Source organism: Balaenoptera borealis, assembly GCF_965194805.1.
Source record: "Balaenoptera borealis genome assembly, chromosome: 2".
NCBI classification, from domain to species: Eukaryota; Metazoa; Chordata; class Mammalia; order Artiodactyla; family Balaenopteridae; genus Balaenoptera; species Balaenoptera borealis.
In genome coordinates, this window is record NC_138867.1 from 93,319,311 (window position 1) to 93,341,813 (window position 22,503).

Below are 22,503 nucleotides of genomic sequence, written 5' to 3' on the forward strand. Positions count from 1 at the left end.
ATCCTCGTAGCCAGTTGTGCTAGCTACGGCTGCCGTAACAAAGTACCACAAACTGCCTTAAATAAAAGAAATGTATTGTCTCACAGTTCTGGAAGCCAGATGTCCAAGATCAAGGTGTCAGCAGGGTTGGTTTTATTTGAGGGCTGTGAGGGAAGGCCTCTCTCCTTGGCTTGTAGATGGCTGGCTTCTCCCTATGTGTCTTCAGATCATCTTCCCTCTATGTGTGTCTGTCTCTGCATCCAAATTTCCCCATTTTATAAGGACCCAGTCATATTGGATTAGAGTCTACCCTAATAACCTCATTTTAACTTGATTACCTCTAAAAAGACCCTACCTCCAAACAAGGTAGGAGTTTTAACTCCAACTTATCCATTTTGCAGGGGACACAATTTAACCCGTATCAGCAGTATATTGAGGGGTAAGAGTCCTGTCTGAATTCTAGCTCTGACATTTATCAATTTTGAGACCCTGGCATACCTCATTTCCCTCCCTTAAATGAGGATAAAATAGATAGTATCTACGCCATGCTGTTGTGAGGATTAAGTGAATTAGTACATGTAACACATAGACTACTGAGTAGTACAATGCATGTTAGATATTCGTTCATTCATCAAATAGTTACTGAACACCTATTAAGTACCAGGCACTGTTCTAGGTGTTTGAGACACAGACATAAACAAAACATGCAAAAATACCCACCTTTGTGGATCTCATAATTTAGCGGGGAAAGAAAAAAAATACAAATAGTAGAACACATAGACTATCAGAGAGTAATAAGTGTTATAGAGCAAAATAAAGCAAGACAGTGGCTAGAGAGCGTTGGGGGTTGCGATTCTGGATCAGAGAGGGCCTCACAAATTTGTCATTTGATCAAGGACCTGACGAATGGGAGGAGACAGTTAAGTGCTTATCTGGAGCTTTTAGATAGAGAAGGGTTTCCCCACTTCAGCACTACTGGCAGTTGGGGCTGGATTATTCTTCTCTGTGGGGGGGGGGGAGGGGGGGACTGACCTGTGCATTGCAGGATGTTTAGCATCCCTACTAGATGCTAGCAGTGGTGAGTAACATCTGCTACCCCAGTTGTCACCACTCGTCTGACAACCAAAGATGTCTCCAGACATTGCCACATGTCCTGTGGGGGACAACATCACTGCTGTATGAGAGCCACTGAGACAGAAGAAAAGTAAAAGCCCAGGGGCAGGAGTGGGCTCAGCTTGTTTGAGGCACAGCAAGGAAGCAGGCAATAGGAGATGAAATTAGAAGGGAGAAGGATGAACCACACATATCATCTATGACCTTGAGGCCACTCTTTCAGCAGATGGGAAGCTACTGGAGGGTTAAGAGCAAAAAGACAACACAACCTGACTCACATTTTAAAAATATTCCAATTGGCTGCCACACTGAGAATTGCCTGTAGGTACAAAGACAGAAATGGACACCTCAGCGGGGAGGCTATCACAGTAATCCTATTATTGGTTTATTTACTTTTTTTTTTTTTGATTTAATTTGGTCACTGATTTGCCTGGATGGTCATGGGACTACTGAGAGAATTGAGCTAAGATCTGGGGAAGAAAAGAGGAAGGAGAATTAGCACAAAAGGAAAAGCCTAAGAGTGGGCAAGGTAGCTTTTCACTGAAGTGTAAGGCAGTACTGTAAAGTCAATTTGAAAGAGCAGAGGGGTTGCATAGGACAAAGAGAGAATGTTGGGGCAAGTCTGTGCGCAGGGCCAGTGAATGCTATACTAAGGAATGGGAGCTCTGGTCTGTAGGGAACGGAGAGCCTTTCAAGCTTAAGCAACGAGGAAAACTCTGCAGCAGGGTGCAGATCACAGGACTAAGAAAGAATACTTTCAAAGGGAGTTTCCTGAAATAATACGGGCGAGCGATAACAAGAGCCTAAGTTTAGGTGGAGGAAGAGCCTGAGCACGACATTCTGAAGGAAGCAAAGTGAAGTCCTGCCCAAATATTTGGAATTACCTTCTGCAGGGTAATTTTGCTTGTAGGCAAGCGCACACTACTGTCTTCGTGGCTGGGGTCTGGAAAAGTTTCCAGGGTATCAGAGATCAAGCAAATGCCAAGCCCACCATGAAATGGTTTAAGCAGTGTAGGGCAGGACGTTTCTTGGAAATGGTGTCCCCAGAGGAGGGTGTGTTAAGTTTCTTCAAGGGTCTTTTCAAAAAGACTACTAGCTGTAAGTGAGAACTATGCCGAGTACTGACAACGAAGGGAAAAGTACGTCTGCAACCAAAGAGTTCTTTCAGGATGGTCGCGCATTTCAATTTCTAGACTTAAAACGTCTCAGCAGGTTTAGCAGAGCAGGGTAGGTACATCAAACCAGTCCCGCTACTTTTTAGGTGGGAGCAACAAGGCCGCCTGCCCCCTCCTTTCCACGTCCTTTCGAGTACGATTTCCGAAGGGACCTCACAAGACTCACCACCCTCTTTTTACCCAGTTAACAGAAGGCGGAGGGCGGCCGCGCCGCAGGGAGCAGCGGCTGCTCGGGCCGCCGCCCCTGGTGTGGCGCTCGCTGCGGACCGCGGGAGGGAGAGGGGGCGGCGCGGCTGGGCGGGGCGAGGAGGGGGGCTGCGGGGCGCGAGCGGAGGGACTCAGGAATCGCCCGCCTCCCGCCCCGCCCGCCGCCGCCGCCGCCGCCGCCGCCGCCCTAGTCACCTCGCTCTGCGGCCACCCGGCACCAGGAGTAGCCCCAGGCGGCGGCGCGACGGTCCCCGCCATGTCTGCAGCCATGAGGCAGAGGTTCGACCGGTTCCTTCACCAGAAGAACTGCATGACTGACCTCTTGGCCAAGCTCGAGGCCAAGACCGGCGTGAACCGGAGCTACATCGTCCTCGGTGAGTGTGGGGCTGCGGCCCGCGGGATCCCGCCGCTTGCCCGGCCCGGGAGCAGCTGTCGCATCGCAGCTGGGACCACGGGCTCGGTGACAGACGGGGGTCAGTGGCGTCGTCGGGGACAGAACTGGCCGCCTGCACAGGCCAGGGACCAGAGACCGCGCCCGGGGCGGCCCGGTGACGAGGCACCCGGGACGTGGGGTCGGGGACCGGCCGGCGCTGACGTGTCTGCCCTGCGGCCCAGTGCTGCGTGCCAGTGGCCGAGAGCAGAGCTGGCGCCGACCGGCGGGGCCCCTGCGGGAGGGAGCGCGGTCCCCGTGGCGGAGTACCGGGTCGTAGCCAGACCCTCCGCGGAGTTGGGCGCGGGACGGGAGGGGCCGCGGGCAGGCGCCGGAATCCCGGCCTCCCCAGACCCTCCGGGAAGGAAGCGGGGCTCCTGCAGCTGGTGCGCAGCGTGGCGTGGGGCCCCTTGCGGGAGGGACTGGGGAAGGAAGGGCACAAAGGTGCGGCCTGCCGGGTATCCCCAGACCAAAGGCAAAGCCCCGAGAAGGCGCGGGCCCAGCCTCGGTGCGGTTTCTTTTTCTCCAACGCTCAGAACGGGCCAAGCTTTGCGGTGTTGGCGGGGGCTGCCCGGCTGGAGCGCCTGTGTGCCACCCGACCCACTTCTCTCCTCGTGTCTGCAGGTGTCATCGGGCTGGTGGCTTTGTACCTGGTGTTCGGTTATGGAGCCTCTCTCCTCTGCAACCTGATAGGATTTGGTTACCCAGCCTACGTCTCGTAAGTGGCTCCCCCTGCAACCGTCCCTTCCTCCCCTTCACTCCCCCCTTCCCCCATCCAGAGCTGTGCTAGTTACTGTACCATCCCCATTTCCCTGGGAGAGTGGTCAGAGGACCAAAGAGTAGTAACTGACTGCTTAAGGTTACACATTTTAGAGCCTTACCTTGACACCTGATCTCCTGATGACTAGCCGAAATGTATATTTCATCAGCTTAAACTGGCGGAGCGTGTGCCTTCTAACAGCTGCACAAATGAAAGGCAGAGCAAAGTCGACCTTTACTGGTGGGACGATCTCAACGGGTACAGAGAGCCGATTCTTTCTCCCTAATAATTATTTCAGTGTGTATTTCACCTTATATTTATGTACACAGTAAAACCCCATCAATTAGAGCTTCTTTAATTCAGAGTTAATGTTAATTCAGACACTGGGGAGAATTTTGTCTTCTTTATATTAAAAAGGCTGGCCACTTATTACAGGCAAACGGGAAACACTTATCCTAGTATAAAAACAAAAACAAACCTTATAAAATGCATCCCTAATATATCTCCTTGGTTATATAAATGACCCATTTATATAATTAATCTAAATTACAAGTGAATCTTATCAGATTACGATCTGACTTTTCTGCTGGCTGAGGCTGTTTTTACTCTACAGTGTGTTTAATTTGAAAATATTCTACAATTTCATTTTTCCATTCATTCAATAGGTATTATGCTTCCCCACAAATAAATTTTGTTTTATTCTACAGCTCTTTCCAAGAAAGCTGGTGGGTTTTACTTCTATTGAATTGGTCTGTACAACTTTCCTCAACCATAGGGATAAAAAAAAAGGAAGAAAAAATTTCAGCTGGAAGGCTAAGACACCAATAACACATTATTACAACTGTGTCTATCATAGGCCAGGCTAGAATTTAATATATGACTAGAAAGGGGAAATGTGTTTTAGAAAAAGTTCTGACTTGAAAAATTAAATCGAAATTACGTAAGTAGTAATTACTGAATTAGTCTGGTACAGACACTTAGTGGCTCCAGAAAATCTAGCTGCATATAGGACACTACTTGCTTTTGAATTTGGAGATCTTCTCCAGCATTATCTGCTAAAGTACCATCCACACTGTGTATACCACACGATTCTGAAGACAGACCAGAAAAACTGGTTTGACTTTCAGATCAATGAAGAAGTTACAAGAATAGCAGTTCTCCATAAAATAATAGATGGTGTAGATAGAAAGTCTGTAGGCAACACTGGTTCAAAATGGCTTGCACATCACTGTGTCTGTGATGATGGACAAAATAACCAGGTAGAACATTCCTTTACTTTTCTTCTGTTTGTGTATTCTACTTGTAAGAGTTCTTTTAGTAAGAAAGATTTTGAAGCATTTTTCAAGTTTGTGCTTTAGATGTTATTGATCACATTTAGTAACTGCCTAGCTGCTTGAATTGTTTTGAACTAGGGAAGACGGTGGATCTTTAAAAATACTGAAGAGCATAAAAAACATTTTTTCCACATCAGTGCTATTTGGTGAGTAATCTTGTGAGAAACATAACCTTGTCTGTTGGTGTGATTAGATGATTGATACGAGCTTTAGAAAAGTAAAAATCTGTTTCTGGGTGGGATGTGTAGATCTGTGTATGAGGAAGTGGATGTGACTGAAGGCAGACAGGGCTTGGACATGCTTTTCTTTGACCTAGTGGATTAATTCTAGCAGGAGCCGCTTTGTTTGTCTGTTTTTTAATTAATTTTTATTAGAGTATAGTTGCTTTACAATGTTGTGTTAGTTTCTGCTGTGCAGCAAAGTGAATCAGTTATATGTATACATATACCCACTCTTCTTAGATTTCCTTCCCATTAGGTCACCACAGAGCATTGAGTAGAGTTCCCTGTGCTATTCAGTAGGTTCTCATTAGTTATCTATTTTACACATAGTAGTGTCTGTATGTCAATCCCAGTCTCCCAGTCCATCCCACCCCGCCCTTCCCCCCTTGGTAACCTTAAGTTTGTTCTCTACATGTGACTCTCTTTCTAGCAGGAGCCATTTTTATAGTCATATTTTAAAGTAATTTCAAGCAAGTCAGTTTCAGTTTTTTATCATTTGTTTGAACTCATTCTTTCATTCATTTTCTACATAGTCAATTTAATATTATTGGCTCTCTTTATTTACAAGAAGCTAAGTGTTCATGTCTATTGCTAGGAATTCTAGAAAATGGTAGAGATGGTCATGTACCTGAGTAGTTCAGGTAAGTGGGTTTTATATATTTTAGAATTTTTTTATTCACCAAGTAGACACACTTTTCTATCTGAGTATTCTGAGGCAAAGTGACATTTGTAGTACACTTTAATAGGAGTTGGAAGAGTATTAAAAATCTAAAAAAGGGGATTTAATGATTTAAATAAACATTCAGGAAATAATTTATGAGTATCTCTAGATTAATATTTATTCATAGGATGCTTCCTTTTGGTACACCCAGCTCTTTTACCTTTAAAATGAATACAAGATCCTATTATCATAAGGGAATTAAGTGAAGGTTGGTCTCTGTGGGTACTTGGATTTTTCACTAAAACAGTGCTTCTCAGCCTTGGCTGCCCATTAGAATTATCTGAGGAGCCTTAAAAAGTACTGATGCCTGGGCCCTATCCCCAAAGATTCTGATGTAATTGGTCTGGGGCGCAGCCTGGGTTTTGGAATTTTTAAAGGAGTCTCATGTGCAGCCCACGCTGAGAAGCCCTGCTGTAGAGCAGCAGCATAACCTGTGCTTGTTACACTTGAAGAGGGGGTGAAAGGGGCAGAAGAACAGCCTGCTAACCCTGGGAAGAGTCCAGAGGCCCACCTGGCCTCTGCTTTGTGAAGGAGGTTCAAGGACACATGGGATTGTGTGCACAGTAAAAGCACACAGACCCCCAGTTAGTAAACATTCAGGCAATCACTGTTATATTAGTCAAATCAAGTCTGTTCATTGCTTAACCGATGTAATTGTATAATTGTCAGAAAGAAAGTCCTTGTAAGTGGTACTGTTAGTAGCACCACAATCAGTGTTACTTAAGGTGTGATCTGTGACCACTTTAATTGTTCTCCTTGTCTCTTGGAATTCTCCCCAGCCAGAGTTATTTTTAAGAATACAGGTTCATCTATTTAGCAAACATCAAATGCCAACCGTGCGCCAGACACCGTGGCAGCACCTCAGATACACCAGGGACTAAGTTGCACATACTCCCCATCTTTGCATGACTAGTCTACGGGGTAAACTGCAATAAATAGAAAAGTAGTGACAGCGTGGTGAGCCCTCCACAGAGCACCTGCAGGGAGCTGTGGTAGAGATTAACGGGAGGGGCCCCCTGTAGGTATTTATCTGAGCTGCCATTTGAGTTAAGACTTGAGGGATGAGAAGCTGCCCGCTGAGAGCAGAGTCAGGCGGAGGGAGCCGCGTGTGCCAGGCCCTGGGCAGCCCGGCGCTTGGGCTGTTGGAGGACCTGGTGCGTTGGAAGCTCTGAGAGGGAAGAGGGGCGAAAGAGGACCAGAGAGGTGCAGGAGCCATCAGGCACAGCTGGTGGCTGGCACACCAAGTGTGCATTTTATTCCAGGTAGCTGTGGGGAGTTGGCATGTTTTCTGATTGCCTTGGATGGGTTCTAAGTAGGAGGTGACATGTTAACAATGTACATTTTAAGGTCATTCTGTCTGCTGTGATTCCTGGAAGGAATTGGTGATCCTGCCAAACTATTGCTAATCCCTTCCTTTCTCACCTTTCAGCTTTTGCTCCTGCTGCTTCCTTTCTTTGGGCCACCATAGAGTGGCCCACAGATTGTGCTTAACGGTCAGTGATAGGCTTAGAGGCTGCAGGGTGCAGAAGTAAAATAAGGAAAAGCCCATTTGGCTTCGTAGCTTTTCTCGTGACTCACTACCCGGGGAAATCTTTGGGTGGGGCCCAGGTGCACCTGGCTTCACACCACGTCTTGTCATGTTGGAGCGCTGGACAGCTGGAGGCCTGGCTAGCCTTCGGGGTGGGGCAACCAGTGCCTTATCAGGTAGCCCCTTCCTACTGGTTACTCTTATTTTCGGCATATGTAATTTCTCTTTGAGAGCAGGGCCATTAATCCTCTACCTCTAAGTTTCCAGACTTTTTGGCCACCCTTTATAGGCAATTTGAAATATAATTCCAGACTTACCATTATCAAGAGCTGTTGACAGAATGACTTTAATCTCCCTACTTCCTTCTATTTCTGAAAAGAGAAGGCAGACTACTGGATAATAATAGGAACCATTATTATTACAGCAGACCTGCCCCTCCCCCCATTTTTTGCTGAGATGTAATTTCCATGCAACCCTTTTAAAGTGTACAATTCAGCGGTTAGTATAAAGTTTTGCAACCATCACTGCTTTCTTTCTTTTTTTTTAAATAAATAAATTAATTTTTTTTAAAAAAGATGATGCAGGAAATATAACAGAAGCAGAAGTAAGATCTCACCCAACAATTTTTATGTAATGTTAAATGTAGCATTACCATTACCATTAAAAAATCTCCAAGGATTTTTAATCTTTTTTGTATAAATAACTTTCACTGCTCTTAAGTTTATGATCCCCTCTCCTGACTATTATTCTCAGGTCAAAAAAACAATGAAAATCGTCTAACAAATAAACCCTTAACAGCCACCAAGTGTGTCACTTTTATAAGAAAATTACTGAAATTTTGAGAAAAATAAGGTAAAATAAACTGGAATATAGAAAATTCATGACACAAAAACTAAACTGTAATCCCTTGTGTTTAAAAATCTTAAAAAATTTTTTTACCTCTGGTGGAGTTCCAGATCTACCCCATTTTTCTCTCACACATTATTATGAAGAGAAACTACTCCAAAATAAAAATAATAATGTCCTGCATACTAAATACAGTCTTTAAAATATGTTCCACGTAAGAGCTCTTCCAAAGAAAAGCCACAAATTTCCTTTAATATGGAAAGTAAGAGTTCCAGGCAAGTATCTCTTTTGTAACAGTAAGTCTCTTAACAGTTTTAATATCCAGGTTTTATAAAACTATTGGCTACCATTCAATCTGAAATGTCTAATCCACAAAAAACAAAGTATGAATAGGTATCTTGCTAAGTATCAGCATCTAAGGAACTTATTAATACACATGGGGCTTCCCTGGTGGCGCAGTGGTTAAGAATCTGCCTGCCAGTTCAGGGAACACGGGTTCGAGCTCTGGTCCGGGAAGATTCCACATGCCGTGGAGCAACTAAGCCTGTGCGCCACAACTACTGAAGCCCACGCACCTAGAGCCTGTGCTCCGCAACAAGAGAAGCCACCGCAATGAGAAGTCTGCGCACTGCAATGAAGAGTAGCCCCCGCTCACCACAACTAGAGGAAGCCTGCACGCAGCAACAAAGACCAAAAGCAGCCAAAAATAAATTAATTTATTAAAAAAAGATAATAAAATAAAATAAAAATACACATTATTTCGGGCGCTACATATTTATATGTCTCCCTTGTTTGACTTAAACAGGATAAACATTCAAGTCTAAGAAATATCATTCCTAACATGGACACCAAAAAGAAGATTCCTATAATAAAATGTTCCCTACTTTTACAGGTTTCACACATTCTCCACAATAAATGAACATTCATTCATATTGCCAATGCAATTTTTGTTCTCTATCCATTATCATAAATTATAAAATGTATATCCCATCAGTTTTCAAAAAGTATGATGGAATAGTAGAATTAAAGATTCCACAAGTTTTTCTTTTTATATTAAAGCCAACTACCCATCTGTTCAGTTTAACTCTTTAACCTCCTTCAAAACCTGTCTAAACTCCTAAACCTAGAACTCTAGTGAGCAAAAGGCTAGAAGCACTTCAGGTGCCAATTAGAAAATACCTGGTCATTTGCTCTTATCATTTACACTATATCAAGAATATGATTTACTAACAATGTACTACATTAAAATGATAAAATTCTATAATAAAGCCATTGCAACTATCATATATATCAAAAGAATAGAATTTTTCTTGTATCCCAATATTTAGTACGTTTGGCCTGTGTAGGAGATCTGGCTGCATCTTTACATAAGACAGCCATGAGAGTATAATCATCACAGAGTGACCAGCGGTTTCTAAGTACCCTGACCTCGCCTTGCTCTACCCTCTGAATTTCCCCCCAAAAGAGGGCTCCCTCAGCCTAATGACTGCAACTATCTACCATTCCCATAGTCAAGTCTCATGGGTCAGATAGAGATAAAGTGGCAGGGCATGTAATATTGAAGGAATGGCCCAAGATGCCTCTTACCCAGTCTCTCCACAATAATTTTATACTCTTATTTTCCATCTTGTACCTTTATACCCAGCCCTCTGGCGACCCTGCCCCAGTCGGTCAACCCACAGGTACAGAAATGAAAGAAAGTTTGAGCTCCCAAGAGAAAAAGTTATTTTGATTTCTGTTGCCACATGAATGAAATCTAGAGGCATTTAACATGAAAATATTGTTATACCTAGCAGACGGGTTCCATATGAATATACTTCAAGTACATCAGTGTTTAAATAAGCTGCTGTTGACTAGTATGGAAATCTAAGAATTTACAACATTAAAACCTCAAATACACTTCCTTATAGAGAAACAATCAGACTAGTGTACATTTATAATACAGTCAATTTGTAGCTGGGAAATGCCTTTACTAAGATATGTAAATCTTATTCGAGTGCATTTATAATACTCAAAAGTACACTATATAAAAAAAAATCACAGGACAGTCTTAGTAACATCCCCCCCATTGCCTCAAAAATTTTATAATTCAATTTAAACATATTGAAGAAAAAAACCAGTGAGGTCAATTAAAAAAAAACACACACAAACCTTTACATATAAAAATTAGTACCTGATCCATCTGTTCCTGAACCAGATCTGACAGACCCATCTGTGAAGGAAATGGATTCAGAATCAGAGTCACTAGCCTCACTTCGGGTGTCATAATCCTTTCCCTCTTCCTTCTGGTCTCTCTCATCCTGTTCATATTTTTCTTCCTCCTCCTCCTCCTCTCCATCGTCATCCACCTCTTCATCTTCCTCTGCATCTTCTACTGCTTCATCTTCCTCCACATCTTCCACCCCTTCCTCCTCATTCTCAGTGTTGTTGCCTTGCTCGTCGGAAGAACCACTGGTGCCAGTCTCATGGTCAGAGCCACCTTCTTCAGAGTTCACTTCCTCCTTAGAAGACTGGCTGTGTCTGCTTGCACGTCTGTCCACTTCAAGCCCAATTCTCTCAGAACCATCTGGCGTAAGGGATTTGACCCTCCTTTCAGGATCCCTTTTCCTCAGACATGTTTTTTTAGGTTGACTCTTAAAAGGTTCTCTGGAGGCACTGCTTGACAAACGAATTTTCCGATCAGCTTCTAGACGTTTGTTTCAGATCTTTGATATTCCTCATTTTTATACTCTGTGACTGACTTTCCTTTTGTACTAACCATTCTTTTGTTATTGCTAACTGATGAGCTCAGTGACTTACAAATCAATTGTCTTGAATGAACAGAAGGTTTTTGTTGCTTTGTGTCAGTAGATTCCATTTGGTCACTTTTTCTTTTTGAACCCTTTTTCTCATTTTTTATCTTGTTCACTCTCTGGATTATAGAGTTCATTATCCTGTTGTGGTACTTCAGTCAAAATATCATCTAGAACATTAAGTTCTCCATCTGCTAGTGTTGGAAGGGCTCCTGCAGAGGTGGGGGGCGGCTGTGGCTCACCACGGGGACAAGGACACTGGCAGCAGAAATTCTGGGAGGTCCTCCTTGGTGTGTGCCCTCCTGGAGTCTCCATCACCGCTTTCTAATTCCAAAACATGTTCATCACCCCAAAGGAAACCCTGTACCCATTAGCAGTCATTCTCCGTTTCTTCTACACCCCAGTCCTCAGAAACCACCAATCTACTTCCTGTGTCTATGGATTTGCCTGTTCTGGACATTTCATACAAATGGAATCATATAATAACGTGGTTCTTTGTTTCTGGGGCGGCCCTGCTTTGAATGGCACAGAAGCGAGTCTTTCTGAGAGACCTCTCGGGGAGTGTGCTTTGCTGCACCGTCACATACACAGAGTCGGAGCCCGAGACCGAAGGTTACTGCCTCCCAGTGGTGCCGGAATGTGGAGGCTCCTCCCGCCCCTGCTTCTTCATTTGAGTGCAGTTATGACGGAAGTCTAATGACTTTGCTTTCCATTTTTATCTTTGCCCTGCAGCGAAGGGAAAGGATGAGGGTTGGATTTCGTCCAACTCAGCCATCTTTTTGTTTAAAATTCTCTTAAAACGTCTTTTACTTTTCCTCTCATTTATTTCGTACGTTTCTTAAGGACCAGGTGGCCACCTTCCTGGGACTATCGGAGCTGGGCCTTAGAGATCAAACATGTAGTCTGATCGCTTTTCAAAAGATCGAGGGACAGAGAGAGTTAGAAGGTTTTCCAAGGTCACACAGAGGCTAGACTTGTAACTGAGGGCTCCAGACCTACACAGAAATGTGAAAGCACATTTAAGCATACTTTAGTACCAAGCTTGAAAAGATTAAATATGCTTAGAGTCCAGAATTTTAATGTCTGTATTTAATATTTGGCAACACTTTTCAAATCTGATACCCAATTTAGTGATGTGTCATTTTATCTTCTGTGTGTCCTCACCAGCCCATTTTAACCTTTTGCTATCAGTACAAAGAGTGTTACTGCTTTTAGGTCTTTGCATGGCTGCTGAACACCTGTGCAGCCCTTAATTTAATAAACACTTAAATACCTCTGTTTAAGTGCTTTATAAATATAGCTTATTTAATCCTCATAACAACCCTATGATATAGGTATTATGATTATTCCCGTTTTACAGGTGAGGAAACAGAGAAAGAAGTAACTTGATTAAGGTCTCATAACAGTAGACGGTGACACTGATATTTAAACCTAGGGAGCTTGGCCCCAAAGCCCATGTTTTTAACTTTTCGTTATATTGCTTCCCATATGGCCCTTCGAGTGTCCCACAGATACATGCCATAACCTTATATAGAGATGAAAATTAACTATTGATGTAACTTTTTCTTTTATCAGTTTGACACTGTCAATACAAATACATGATCTTCATGCAGTGTAGTTCTCAAATAAGGTACTACCATCCCAAATCATATATCTGCACACATAGTCATTTGCAGCGTTTTGTGAACATGAGTTAGAATATATTACTAACAAGTTCTTTCTCTTGTTGGCTGTGGTACAGCATTGATTTACAACAGCAGCAATATAGCTCATCATGTGCAGAGACCTGCTCCTTTTTTTAAGCAGTGCATGCCCATCTGAAGATGACACACTGCATTGGATCTCCTGAGGAAATGCAGCCTTGTCTGTAGTTCTTTGTCAGGAGGCAACGAATCTCAAGGGGGAGACGTTTGGGGATGGTCCCCCCATGAGGTCAGATCAGAAAAGGGGATCGTGAGGGAGAATATTTGAAGGAGACAGTCAAAATAACTACAAGAGTTGTAATACAGTCAACCACAAGTAAAAGCTACAGCATCTTAGCAAATGATGCACAGCAGATAACATGAGGGAATATAGGTTAAAAAGGGTTGAAATCTACTTATTTACAGTTTGCAATGGCAGATTGCTGAACAGGTTCACTACCCAGAGGAGAATTTGGGAAAGTCGCCATGGTTCTGACTGATGGTTCTGAACCACTTTCTGTTTCTCAAGAGCAAGTCATCTGAAGCAGAGCTAGGCTTCCCTAATGTTGCTGGGGGATGTGTATTTGTGGTTGTCTTCATGGACTCATTAGTAAGGGGTGTGTTTGTTTTCTTGTGTTTTTTAAAGAACTTGTACTTATTTTTTTTCTTTTTTTACTCATGAGCACTTGGGAGCAGATATACTTTCTACTAAGCTGCTTATGTTCCTATTACACCAGCTTTTCTCTCTGCAACCGTGTGTTCTTTGTTACTAGCGCTTCAGGGCAGAGCTGCTCACGCCCACACTTTCCTTCTCTGGGTAGCGTGAAGCACATGCACATATTCTGGCCTACTGGGCACTTGGACCAAAAATATAACTGGCATTCTGTAAATGCCTTAAGCACCAGTGTAGTCGTAAACATTTAAACGTTTACCTTTGTCAGCTTTTTACTGGTTGTGTTTTTACTTAGTATTATGGCTAGCATTACTGAACTATTTTAAAAGGAAGGAGTTGTGGAGAAAACTTAAATGTTGATAATTAAAGCCAGCGTTTTGGTTACGTTTTTTGTTTTTTTCCCTTTGCCTGTGTCATAGAGAAAAGAAAGTTTTGAGGAGCAAGTAAGATTTAAACAATTTACTCATGATCTAGTTTCTGGGCTCTAAAGCAGTTATGGAGGGTGATCTTATTCCTAAGACTCTGTTCTGGAGTGTTCCCTATGAACTTTAATGAACTTTTTTTGTTCTCTTTGTGGAGGCCCTGGAGATAGGGTCTATTTGTCCTTCTGAGCTGCGTCCCTCTCCTCCCGTTCTAGAGCTCTCTTTTTTAGGACTTTGAATGAGAACTCTGTTTTTCAACTTAATATCCTCAGATAGTATTTAAAACAAGTATAAATATTTATGGGCCATTTTAAGACATTTAGTACCTATCAATAATATTACCAAGTAATTAATTTTTTGAATAAATGATTATAGCAGAAGTTTAAAAACAATTTCAAAAATTGCTAATGAAATTACTTTTGTAGCAGTTGAAATATAAGCAGGGGCTGCAGAAACCTATCCTGATTTCATTCTAACACTCCCTGATTCCTGGGAGTAGAAGAATGAGGGAGTGGAGCTATCATGCGTCCCTCTCACATGGCTACTATATATATCCTGCAGCTTCTGGTAGTTTGGCCAGGTGATCTAGTAAAGGGATCACTTACACGTCAGAGGTAACTCTGGACTGCTGTCTACATCTTGATGTGGCCCTCTTTTGTCTGGGAAAGGTCAGTTTAGGTTGTTCTTGTGCAGGTTGTGAGGGTGCTTGAGCACAAGTTAAATTTTCTGATGCCAGACCTGACATAGATATTATATATACAGAGCCATCAATTTTATTGACAGAGGGTTGTCCCAGTAGGATTTGCATCTGCTGTTTTTTTGTTTGTTTGTTTACTGAAGTATAGTTGATTTACAAAGTTGTGTTAGTGATTGCAATGTGGTGTACAGCAAAGTGATTCAGTTTTACACGTATATTCTTTTTCATATTCTTTTCCATTATGGTTTATTACAAGATATTTAATATAGTTCCCTGTGCTATGCAGTAGGACCTTGTTGTTTGCATCTGCTGTTTTATTGCTTCAGGCGTTCATCTTTTTAAACTGCCTATTGAATAGTCTAAATACATTCTGTTTTGAGTTATAAAATGTCAGCTAGGAGAGGTCTTAGAGATCAGGCTGCTGGGGCTATAGCCATCTTTAACATTTGGAAACCGAGGAGACAAAATGAAGTTTTATGACTCAGGTCACAAGTCTGTTGAGGCAAAGCCAGGCGTAGGTGTAGGGGTGCCTGACTCCCCTCGCCCGCCCACTGCCAACATTCCTCATGCTTTATATTCGACTGTGACTGAAGCTTCCATTTTGCATTAAAAAACAAAATGGTGAACAGTTGACAAATAAGATCAGTATAATTAAACACAAAAATATTTGACCACTAAATGACTGCTTTTGGTTTTTTTGTAATTTAATCTCCGTTAGAGATGTTTTACAGACTCATCTTAAAATGCATTTGCTTGTGAATTTACCTTATATCACGCATTTCATTAAGTCAGTCATTTTATACTATAGGAGAACACTATATTAAAAATGAAAGGAGCGTGGTATATTTTTTCATTGTTCTTGTATAGTCATCTTATAGTTTCTACATATTTAAGAAGCATATTTGCTACTAGTGATTGTATCTCTTTTGTGGTGGGGAGGAGGATTGGGCATGATATAAACAGTAAATAAGCAAATTGGTTTTATTGTATGTTTAGTTTTTTCCCTTTGTTTGTTTGATCTCTTGCTCTGTTGGTTCTCTCTCTTGCTTTGAAAGCACACCTACTCTGCAGTGAAAAACAAGTGTACTTTTCTGAGTGCCCATAGTTTCTGACCTTCTTTTTTCCATGAAGAAGAAAAATCTTTTCCTTATTGGCATGGAAATAAAATACTGTTCATGTCTTAAAATGTGTGATTTGTTTTCCTTCTAATTTGACACACTGTATGTGTCAAATAATATTTGCAATGGCAGACTGCTAAACAGAGGTAATAGGAAATAGGAAAATTATTTTGAGCTGTTAGGAATTCCTGCTTCCCATTCTCTAATAAACACAGCCAAAAGCAGTCCTACACATAGTGGGCACTGTGGATGGTCACACTGTGTGTCTGCTGTATCAGAAAGGATTATAAACATTATGGTCCGTATTCTTCATATTCATGCTTCAAAGACTCTACCTTGAACCCTGGAATATTTATTATTAAACATAACTTACCACGTTAGAAATAAAACAAAGCAAATGGACCCAAAGTAGATTCCTTTCTGTTCTTTACCAACAGCACATCTCAAAGCTTTTTATTGTTATAGGTTTTTTTCATGAACTGCTTTTTTGATGTCCTGTCTGGTAATATAATCAACTCATTAAAATTAAAATCCTATTGATGAGTACAACTGGTTTCAGTAGTAAAGCCATGGTCTGAAGACATATAATATTACTTAATTTTATGTCATTCGGCTAGTGTGAACTGTAGTGGCTAAGTTACATATGAACCATGTACAGTACAGGTAGTGTGTACCTAAGTTTCCTTGGTGTGAGTGATCAGAAACATACGTACATGGACCTGATAATTACTAGTTGAATTAACCCTTGGGGAAATAGATTAACTTTTATAGTACTCAATTTTCTCATATGTAAAAGGAAAGGATAAGTTAAATGCTGGCACAGGATCAAGATTTTAGTAAGTGCTTAATTAAGTGTGGCTACTTTTGATTAACATACAAAGAGGAAAACTGACAATCATAGTCATGGTTGTCTAACTTCATGTCATTGAACTTTAAATGATTAAGGAAAAACCTCCCAAGTAGTATTTTCTTTCACTTATTTTTTTCGTTTACTCTTTTTCTGTTCCTTATCTTACTTTTTCCTGTACTTAGATCAGCAGCTTAAGACTTTGTTATTCTAAGGTGCAATAAAGTACCATAAAGTTTTCTTCTTCCAAGTTATAAATATGTGATATGGCCAGTGGTTTTCTTCTCTTTTGGTACAGTGGTATACATGTTCCTAAGCCCTGGGCATGGTTTAACGAACAATTTTTAAATATTAAACCTATTTTTTACTTGTTTTGTTTCCATTGAGATTTCCAGTTTCCCATAACTCCTTCATTGGACCCCTCCCCAAGCACACCTGTGCTGCTTACTTAAGAATGGAATGATCTTTTGACTGTTTTTGCCTTTGTGTCCTTGAGCATCACTGTTTTGGCCCCAGAGCTTCAGTACAGTGTCAGTGCATGGTCAATGCTCGGCGTATGCTTACATCCAAATGAGCCTGTCACTGACAGTTGCGGTGGATTACCTAGACAGGGCCTCTCTGGCCATTTCACTTCACCCCCCACCACTAGGAGTTGAGTGGAGAAAAGTAGAGCCAGTTAGGTTTTTGGTTTGTACTAATGGTAAACAATCTTACTTATTTTTTCATTTCCTTTTTATCTTAAGAAAAATTTTAACAAAGAAGATTAAGCCAGACAGTCTTATTCCCTGTTAGAAGCTACCTTTAAAGTAGACCATTTGGAATATAGGACATAGGAATAAATAATTGCAAAACTTCTCAATGAGCTTTTTGTATTTGTCATCTATCTTATGCTTCTCCTTCATTGTAGACATACATGTATATAATACTAAATATAATATACACACAGTTTATCCTTCATACTATTGTAGGAAATTGACATTTTTCAACTTAATGACATGAATGAAGGTTTTGAAATACCCATTAACCAGGAATAATCTTTGAGTCTGAAAAAGTTAATATAGTGTTAAAAATGCTTAATTTGTAACTACATCAAAGTAAGAGAATGCAACATCCATCCCAATGATAAACATAACTAAAGTCGTCATTGATGGAAGAAGAAAATCTCAGTAACAAATATCTATGACATATCTCAAAGGCTTAGAAAACATGGCTTTCCTCCACATATCTGCTTTTCCTATTTGCTAGTTTTAATTTCTTAATGATATAATGATAGAATATTTATAATAGTAAATATTAGGTAAAAGTTGGGTAGCATATTATTTGACATATTATTGTTTATATTTGTTAATTGTTTATACCTCTGAAAGCTATTTACATGTTACACATAATAAACATGGACTTTGTCCTAAAAAGAATTAGAGACAGAAATATAAATAGGTTGTACAATTCATATATAGAAAAGCATTTTTATCTATTTTGCTTACTAATAACATGAATCTGAATTAAGAGGATGTGTGTAAAGGTGAATGTTTCCCTGATGGATGTGTTGTGTCTGAAATAATTCTAAAATAGTATGGAGGGTTATCTCTTTCCTGCCCTCCTATGTGAGCATTAACTGTAAACAATGATATATTTAATCAATAGATAAAATAAAACCTCAGTAAGGGAAGCAGAGCTGTTTCTGACAGTTACCTAGATATCTAACGTAAGTTTGTTTTAGAAAGCTTTTGGTGAGGCCACTCACCTTTTATATCAGGGTTCAATCAGCTGCTTCCATTAACAGTGGCCTGAGCCACTGAATTAGCATAATAAAAAGTCTGGAGGTTGGTATTCCAGGGCTGGGACAGCAGAGGGTCACGCTTTTTTTCTGGTGACCTTGGAGTGCTGGCTTTCCTGCCCATGCCCATAGCTCCAAGGTATCACAAGACTGTTGCCTCCGTTAATGATTTTTGAACTAGTTCATCTCTAAAATACCTTCCTTTCGCCTCACAAAATTATTTAAACCCCTGGACTGTCCTTAGTTTACATGATTTCGTTCTAATAAAGTACTCAGGGGATTTGCAGTTTAGTGGTGCCTGTGGGTCAAAGCATATTTAGGTTCTCTGAATGATGACTCTTAATTTGGGAGGGAGAGGATGCTGGTAGCCCAGGACTGTATCTGCTCAAACTTCGGTTTCTTCACACATGTTTAATGCTATCCTTTGGCCGTTTTTAGTTCGTGATCTTGCGTTTAGAAAAAGCAGCAAATAATAATCCTAGTTATTACTTTAAAATGTATATCTCAGAAATAACTAATTTTCTTGTCAACTGCATTATTATGAACTTTCATCAAATCTTTAACCGTGGTCATTTTTAAGTCTTTTGTCATTTACAGACAGTTCTGGGTGTACTCTGATGATTTTGCAAATATGTTCCTATAAAAGGGTTTCATCTTCAAGAAATTCATGGAAAAGACTCTGACAAGTACAGGTTTCTGGTAACTGTACTGCTGAACTGAATGAATAAGCATTTTCAGAACTCTAATGAAAAACTGATGAACTCATAAAAGTGCTAAGGATGAGTATAATTTTTGTGACTTTCTGTCTGAATTAAAAAAAAAAAAATCCCACAAGGACTCAGAGGCAAAGAATATACAAATCAATTTTCACTGCAAAGTAAAGGAGCTGTTACAGTGAAGGATTACTGGACTGAATGTCAATATTATGACATAGTATGAGCGTGTTTCATGTTTGGTAATTGCAATCATTGTTGCTTTTGTTGTAGTCATCCATGTACAATGCTTGGTGTCAGTCTATTTATCTCTTGTAAAAATAAAATACAGTGTGTGTGTGTGTGTGTGTGTGAAAAAAAAAAAAAAAAAAAAGAAAAAGCAGCAAAGAAAGAAAGAGATGAGCCAACAAGGTAGAGGCAGCCAGTACCAGTCACTGGCGCTGGGCGGTCTGGACAAGGGCTGGCCAGTGGTTACCTCCCTATCAGTACCAATCCAATACCAGCGTCAAGACTTTTGGCCAGTCCTCCCCTGTAGCATGGGCCTGAAAAATGTTTTCAGCAGCGTCCAAATTTGTTGCCATTGACCTGCAAATAGGATTTTTGGATTTCAGCTAACCCTTTACTCTCTGTAGCATTTGGGATTTGGAGAGTGAGGTACAATTAAAATTCACGAGTAATTCCCTAATCACCCTTTAGCCTTATTAACAATGCTATTAATCCTTTACCCATTCTACTTAGCCAGAAGGACTGGAGTGTTCTTATTGCTCTTTTCTTTTTAATCTCTTGCCTTCCTATGATAATAATAAACTATCACCACCATATTATAGTTACTACCTAATGAGGTACTATTTCTGAGTGCTTACCCTGTTTAAGTGCTTAACATGTATCAACTAAGTTAATCTTCACAGCAACACAATGAGGTTTATCATCTCTACTTGACAGATGAGCACACTGAGGCCCACGGTCATGTGTTGGGTTGGCCAAAGGTTCATTCGGTTGATGAATACGTTGTTCAATAAAGTTCTTGGTGAAAATGAAAAATGCGTCTACTTAAAACCAAACGAACTTTTTGGCCAACCAATACCTAGTAAGTGGTAGAACCAGGATACAAAGCTGCAAGCCAAGAATGGTGAAATGATGTAAAGCCAGGTGAGCGTTGGGAAGAAATGAAGGGAAAAGCCTGGCTCTTTCATAGTTCAGTGTAATTAATAATTTTTTGATAGTTTGCTTTGTTTAAGGAAGAAATCAGCATGAGTCAATCGCATATGATGGGCTGTGTGACTTTCTTTTCTCCCTCTGTGTCTTTCTGTGTGTATTGAAGCCCTTTTAATGCCCTAAAACACAATAGATTCTGTCTGATCACTGTTAGAGAGGTTTGTTTGTTAGAAAATCATGAGCTGTTTCTTCAAGAGAGAAATTAAATGAATGTGTCTGATGTTCACTTTAGTGTTTGTTTTTAACAAAGCCCTAAAGAGAGACCTAGTCTCATAGGAGAAAGTAGTTGTATAAAGTCTGGTGCCCTGTGGTTTTTTTTCCTTCCAAACAGAAATATTTTTCCTCACTTTCATTATTAAAAGTAGTACATGCTATATATGTATAACTGATTCACTTTGCTGTACACCTGAAACTAACACAACATTGTAAATCAACTATACTCCAATAAAAAAAAAAAAAATACATGCTAGCAGACTCACAGAGAATAAACTAGTGGCTACCAGTGGGGACAGGGAGGGAGGGTGGGGCAATATAGGGGTAGGGGACTAAGAGGTACAAACTTAGGTATAAAATAAGCTACAAGAATATATTGTACAACACAAGGAATATAGCCAATATTTTATAATAACTATAAATGGCATATAACCTTTAAAAATTGTGAATCTCTGTACTGTACACTTGTAACTTATATAGTATTGTACACCGGCTGTACCTCAATTAAAAAAAATAGCACATACTCATTGTAAAGATCTTAAAAAAGTAAAATTCTGCAATCCCAATACTCAGGATTAACTGTATACAACTTGAAATATATATTTCTGAATATCATTTTTGGTCTGTAAACACATGCAAATATATATCTTTCTTTTTTCTTTTAAACACAAAATTAGTAATCTCTTTTGACATAGCACTATATCTTGGACATCTTTTCCTGTTAATATCCTTTTCAAAGGCTTCAGAGTATTTCATTGTATGGATATACCCAAATTTATTTAAACAGTCCATTCTGCCCTTAAAAAAATGTGTAAACACATGCTTCTATAATCTTTTTTTTTCTATAATCTTTTAGTTTGAGTTGAGATTCATTTTAATATCACTCTTTCCTCTTTGAACTTCATTTTTTGTGTCTATAAAATGTAGAATTTGAACTAGTTCTTTAAGATATCTTCCAGCTCAACATTCTACAATTTCTGATTCACTCAGTGAATTTTTAGAACTGCTAGCTGCTCCCGTAATATTGCCAACCATCTTCCTCACCCTAGGCCCATCTCCTGCTCACCCAGGCGTTGCTTCCTTTTGCCACCTGCTTGAGGGAGGTGAAGCTCTGCCTCTAGGACATGGCAGGTGGCTCAGGAGAGAATAAGGAACCACAGCTCTGGGCTTAGGTGGCCAGGCTTTGGGCCAGTGGTGAGAATGTGGCAGTAACAGTGGGCAGAGACCAATGTAAGACCACGGTGCTCGTCTTTTGTGAATGTGTCCTTCCCAAACCCCTGGGAGTAGTTCTGAGCCCAAGGTCACTGCTGACACCTGCCATTTGAAGACAAGGTGGCACTAGAGAGATAGTGGCCCAGGACTGTGGAGAGAGTGGTGGAATTGCTGTCAGCTGCTGTTGGGACAGTTCCAGAGCTCCTCTAGGATTGAGCTTTTCTTCTCTCTTGGCTTCTCATTCATTGCTGGAAAGGGGTAGCCTCCCCTCTGGCTATAGCTGATGGGACCCAAATCAGTCATTTTGATTTTCTGTCCTAGAAATGACATGACGAAGTGGTACTGAAACTGGAACTTAGAGCTGGTGATTCTGAAACTTGGCTGTGTGTTAGGATCGCCTGCACATGTTCCTAAAAGCACATACCTGTGCTGTATGTGGTAGAGAGTTTGAGTCACTAGATCTGAAGAAGGACCTGGGCATGTATGGTTTTTAAAAGTTCCCAAGGTGGATGTGGATCATCATCTAAGTTTGAGAACCAGTGGACCAGCAGCGGTGCCCAGCCTTTTTGGCACCAGGGACTGGTTTCGTGGAAGACAGTTTTTCCACGGACGGGGCGGGGGATGGTTCAGGCGGTAATGCGAGTGACAGGGAGTGATGGGGAGCGGCAGATGAAGCTTCAGTCGCACACCTGCTGCTCCCCTCCTACTGTGCGGTCCGGTTCCTAACAGGCCACAGACTAGTACCCAGTCCACGGCCTGGGGGGTGGGGCACCAACTCAGAATACCATCGTGTTCACTTTTTTTTTTTAATTAATTAATTTGTTTATT

The 22,503-nt window shown here is 41.0% G+C and overlaps 1 protein-coding gene across 1 annotated transcript in view; it reads left to right on the plus strand.

The window, feature by feature from the left end:
- The first annotated feature begins 2,613 nt into the window (after positions 1 to 2,613).
- REEP5 (receptor accessory protein 5) overlaps positions 2,614 to 22,503 on the plus strand; it is a 42,839-nt gene continuing 22,949 nt past the window's right edge. The window contains exons 1-2 of the mRNA XM_082378516.1: positions 2,614 to 2,848; positions 3,529 to 3,622. Of these exons, the coding sequence (XP_082234642.1) occupies positions 2,731 to 2,848; positions 3,529 to 3,622 (212 nt within the window). The 5' untranslated portion in view covers positions 2,614 to 2,730. The remainder of the gene's footprint in view (positions 2,849 to 3,528; positions 3,623 to 22,503) is intronic.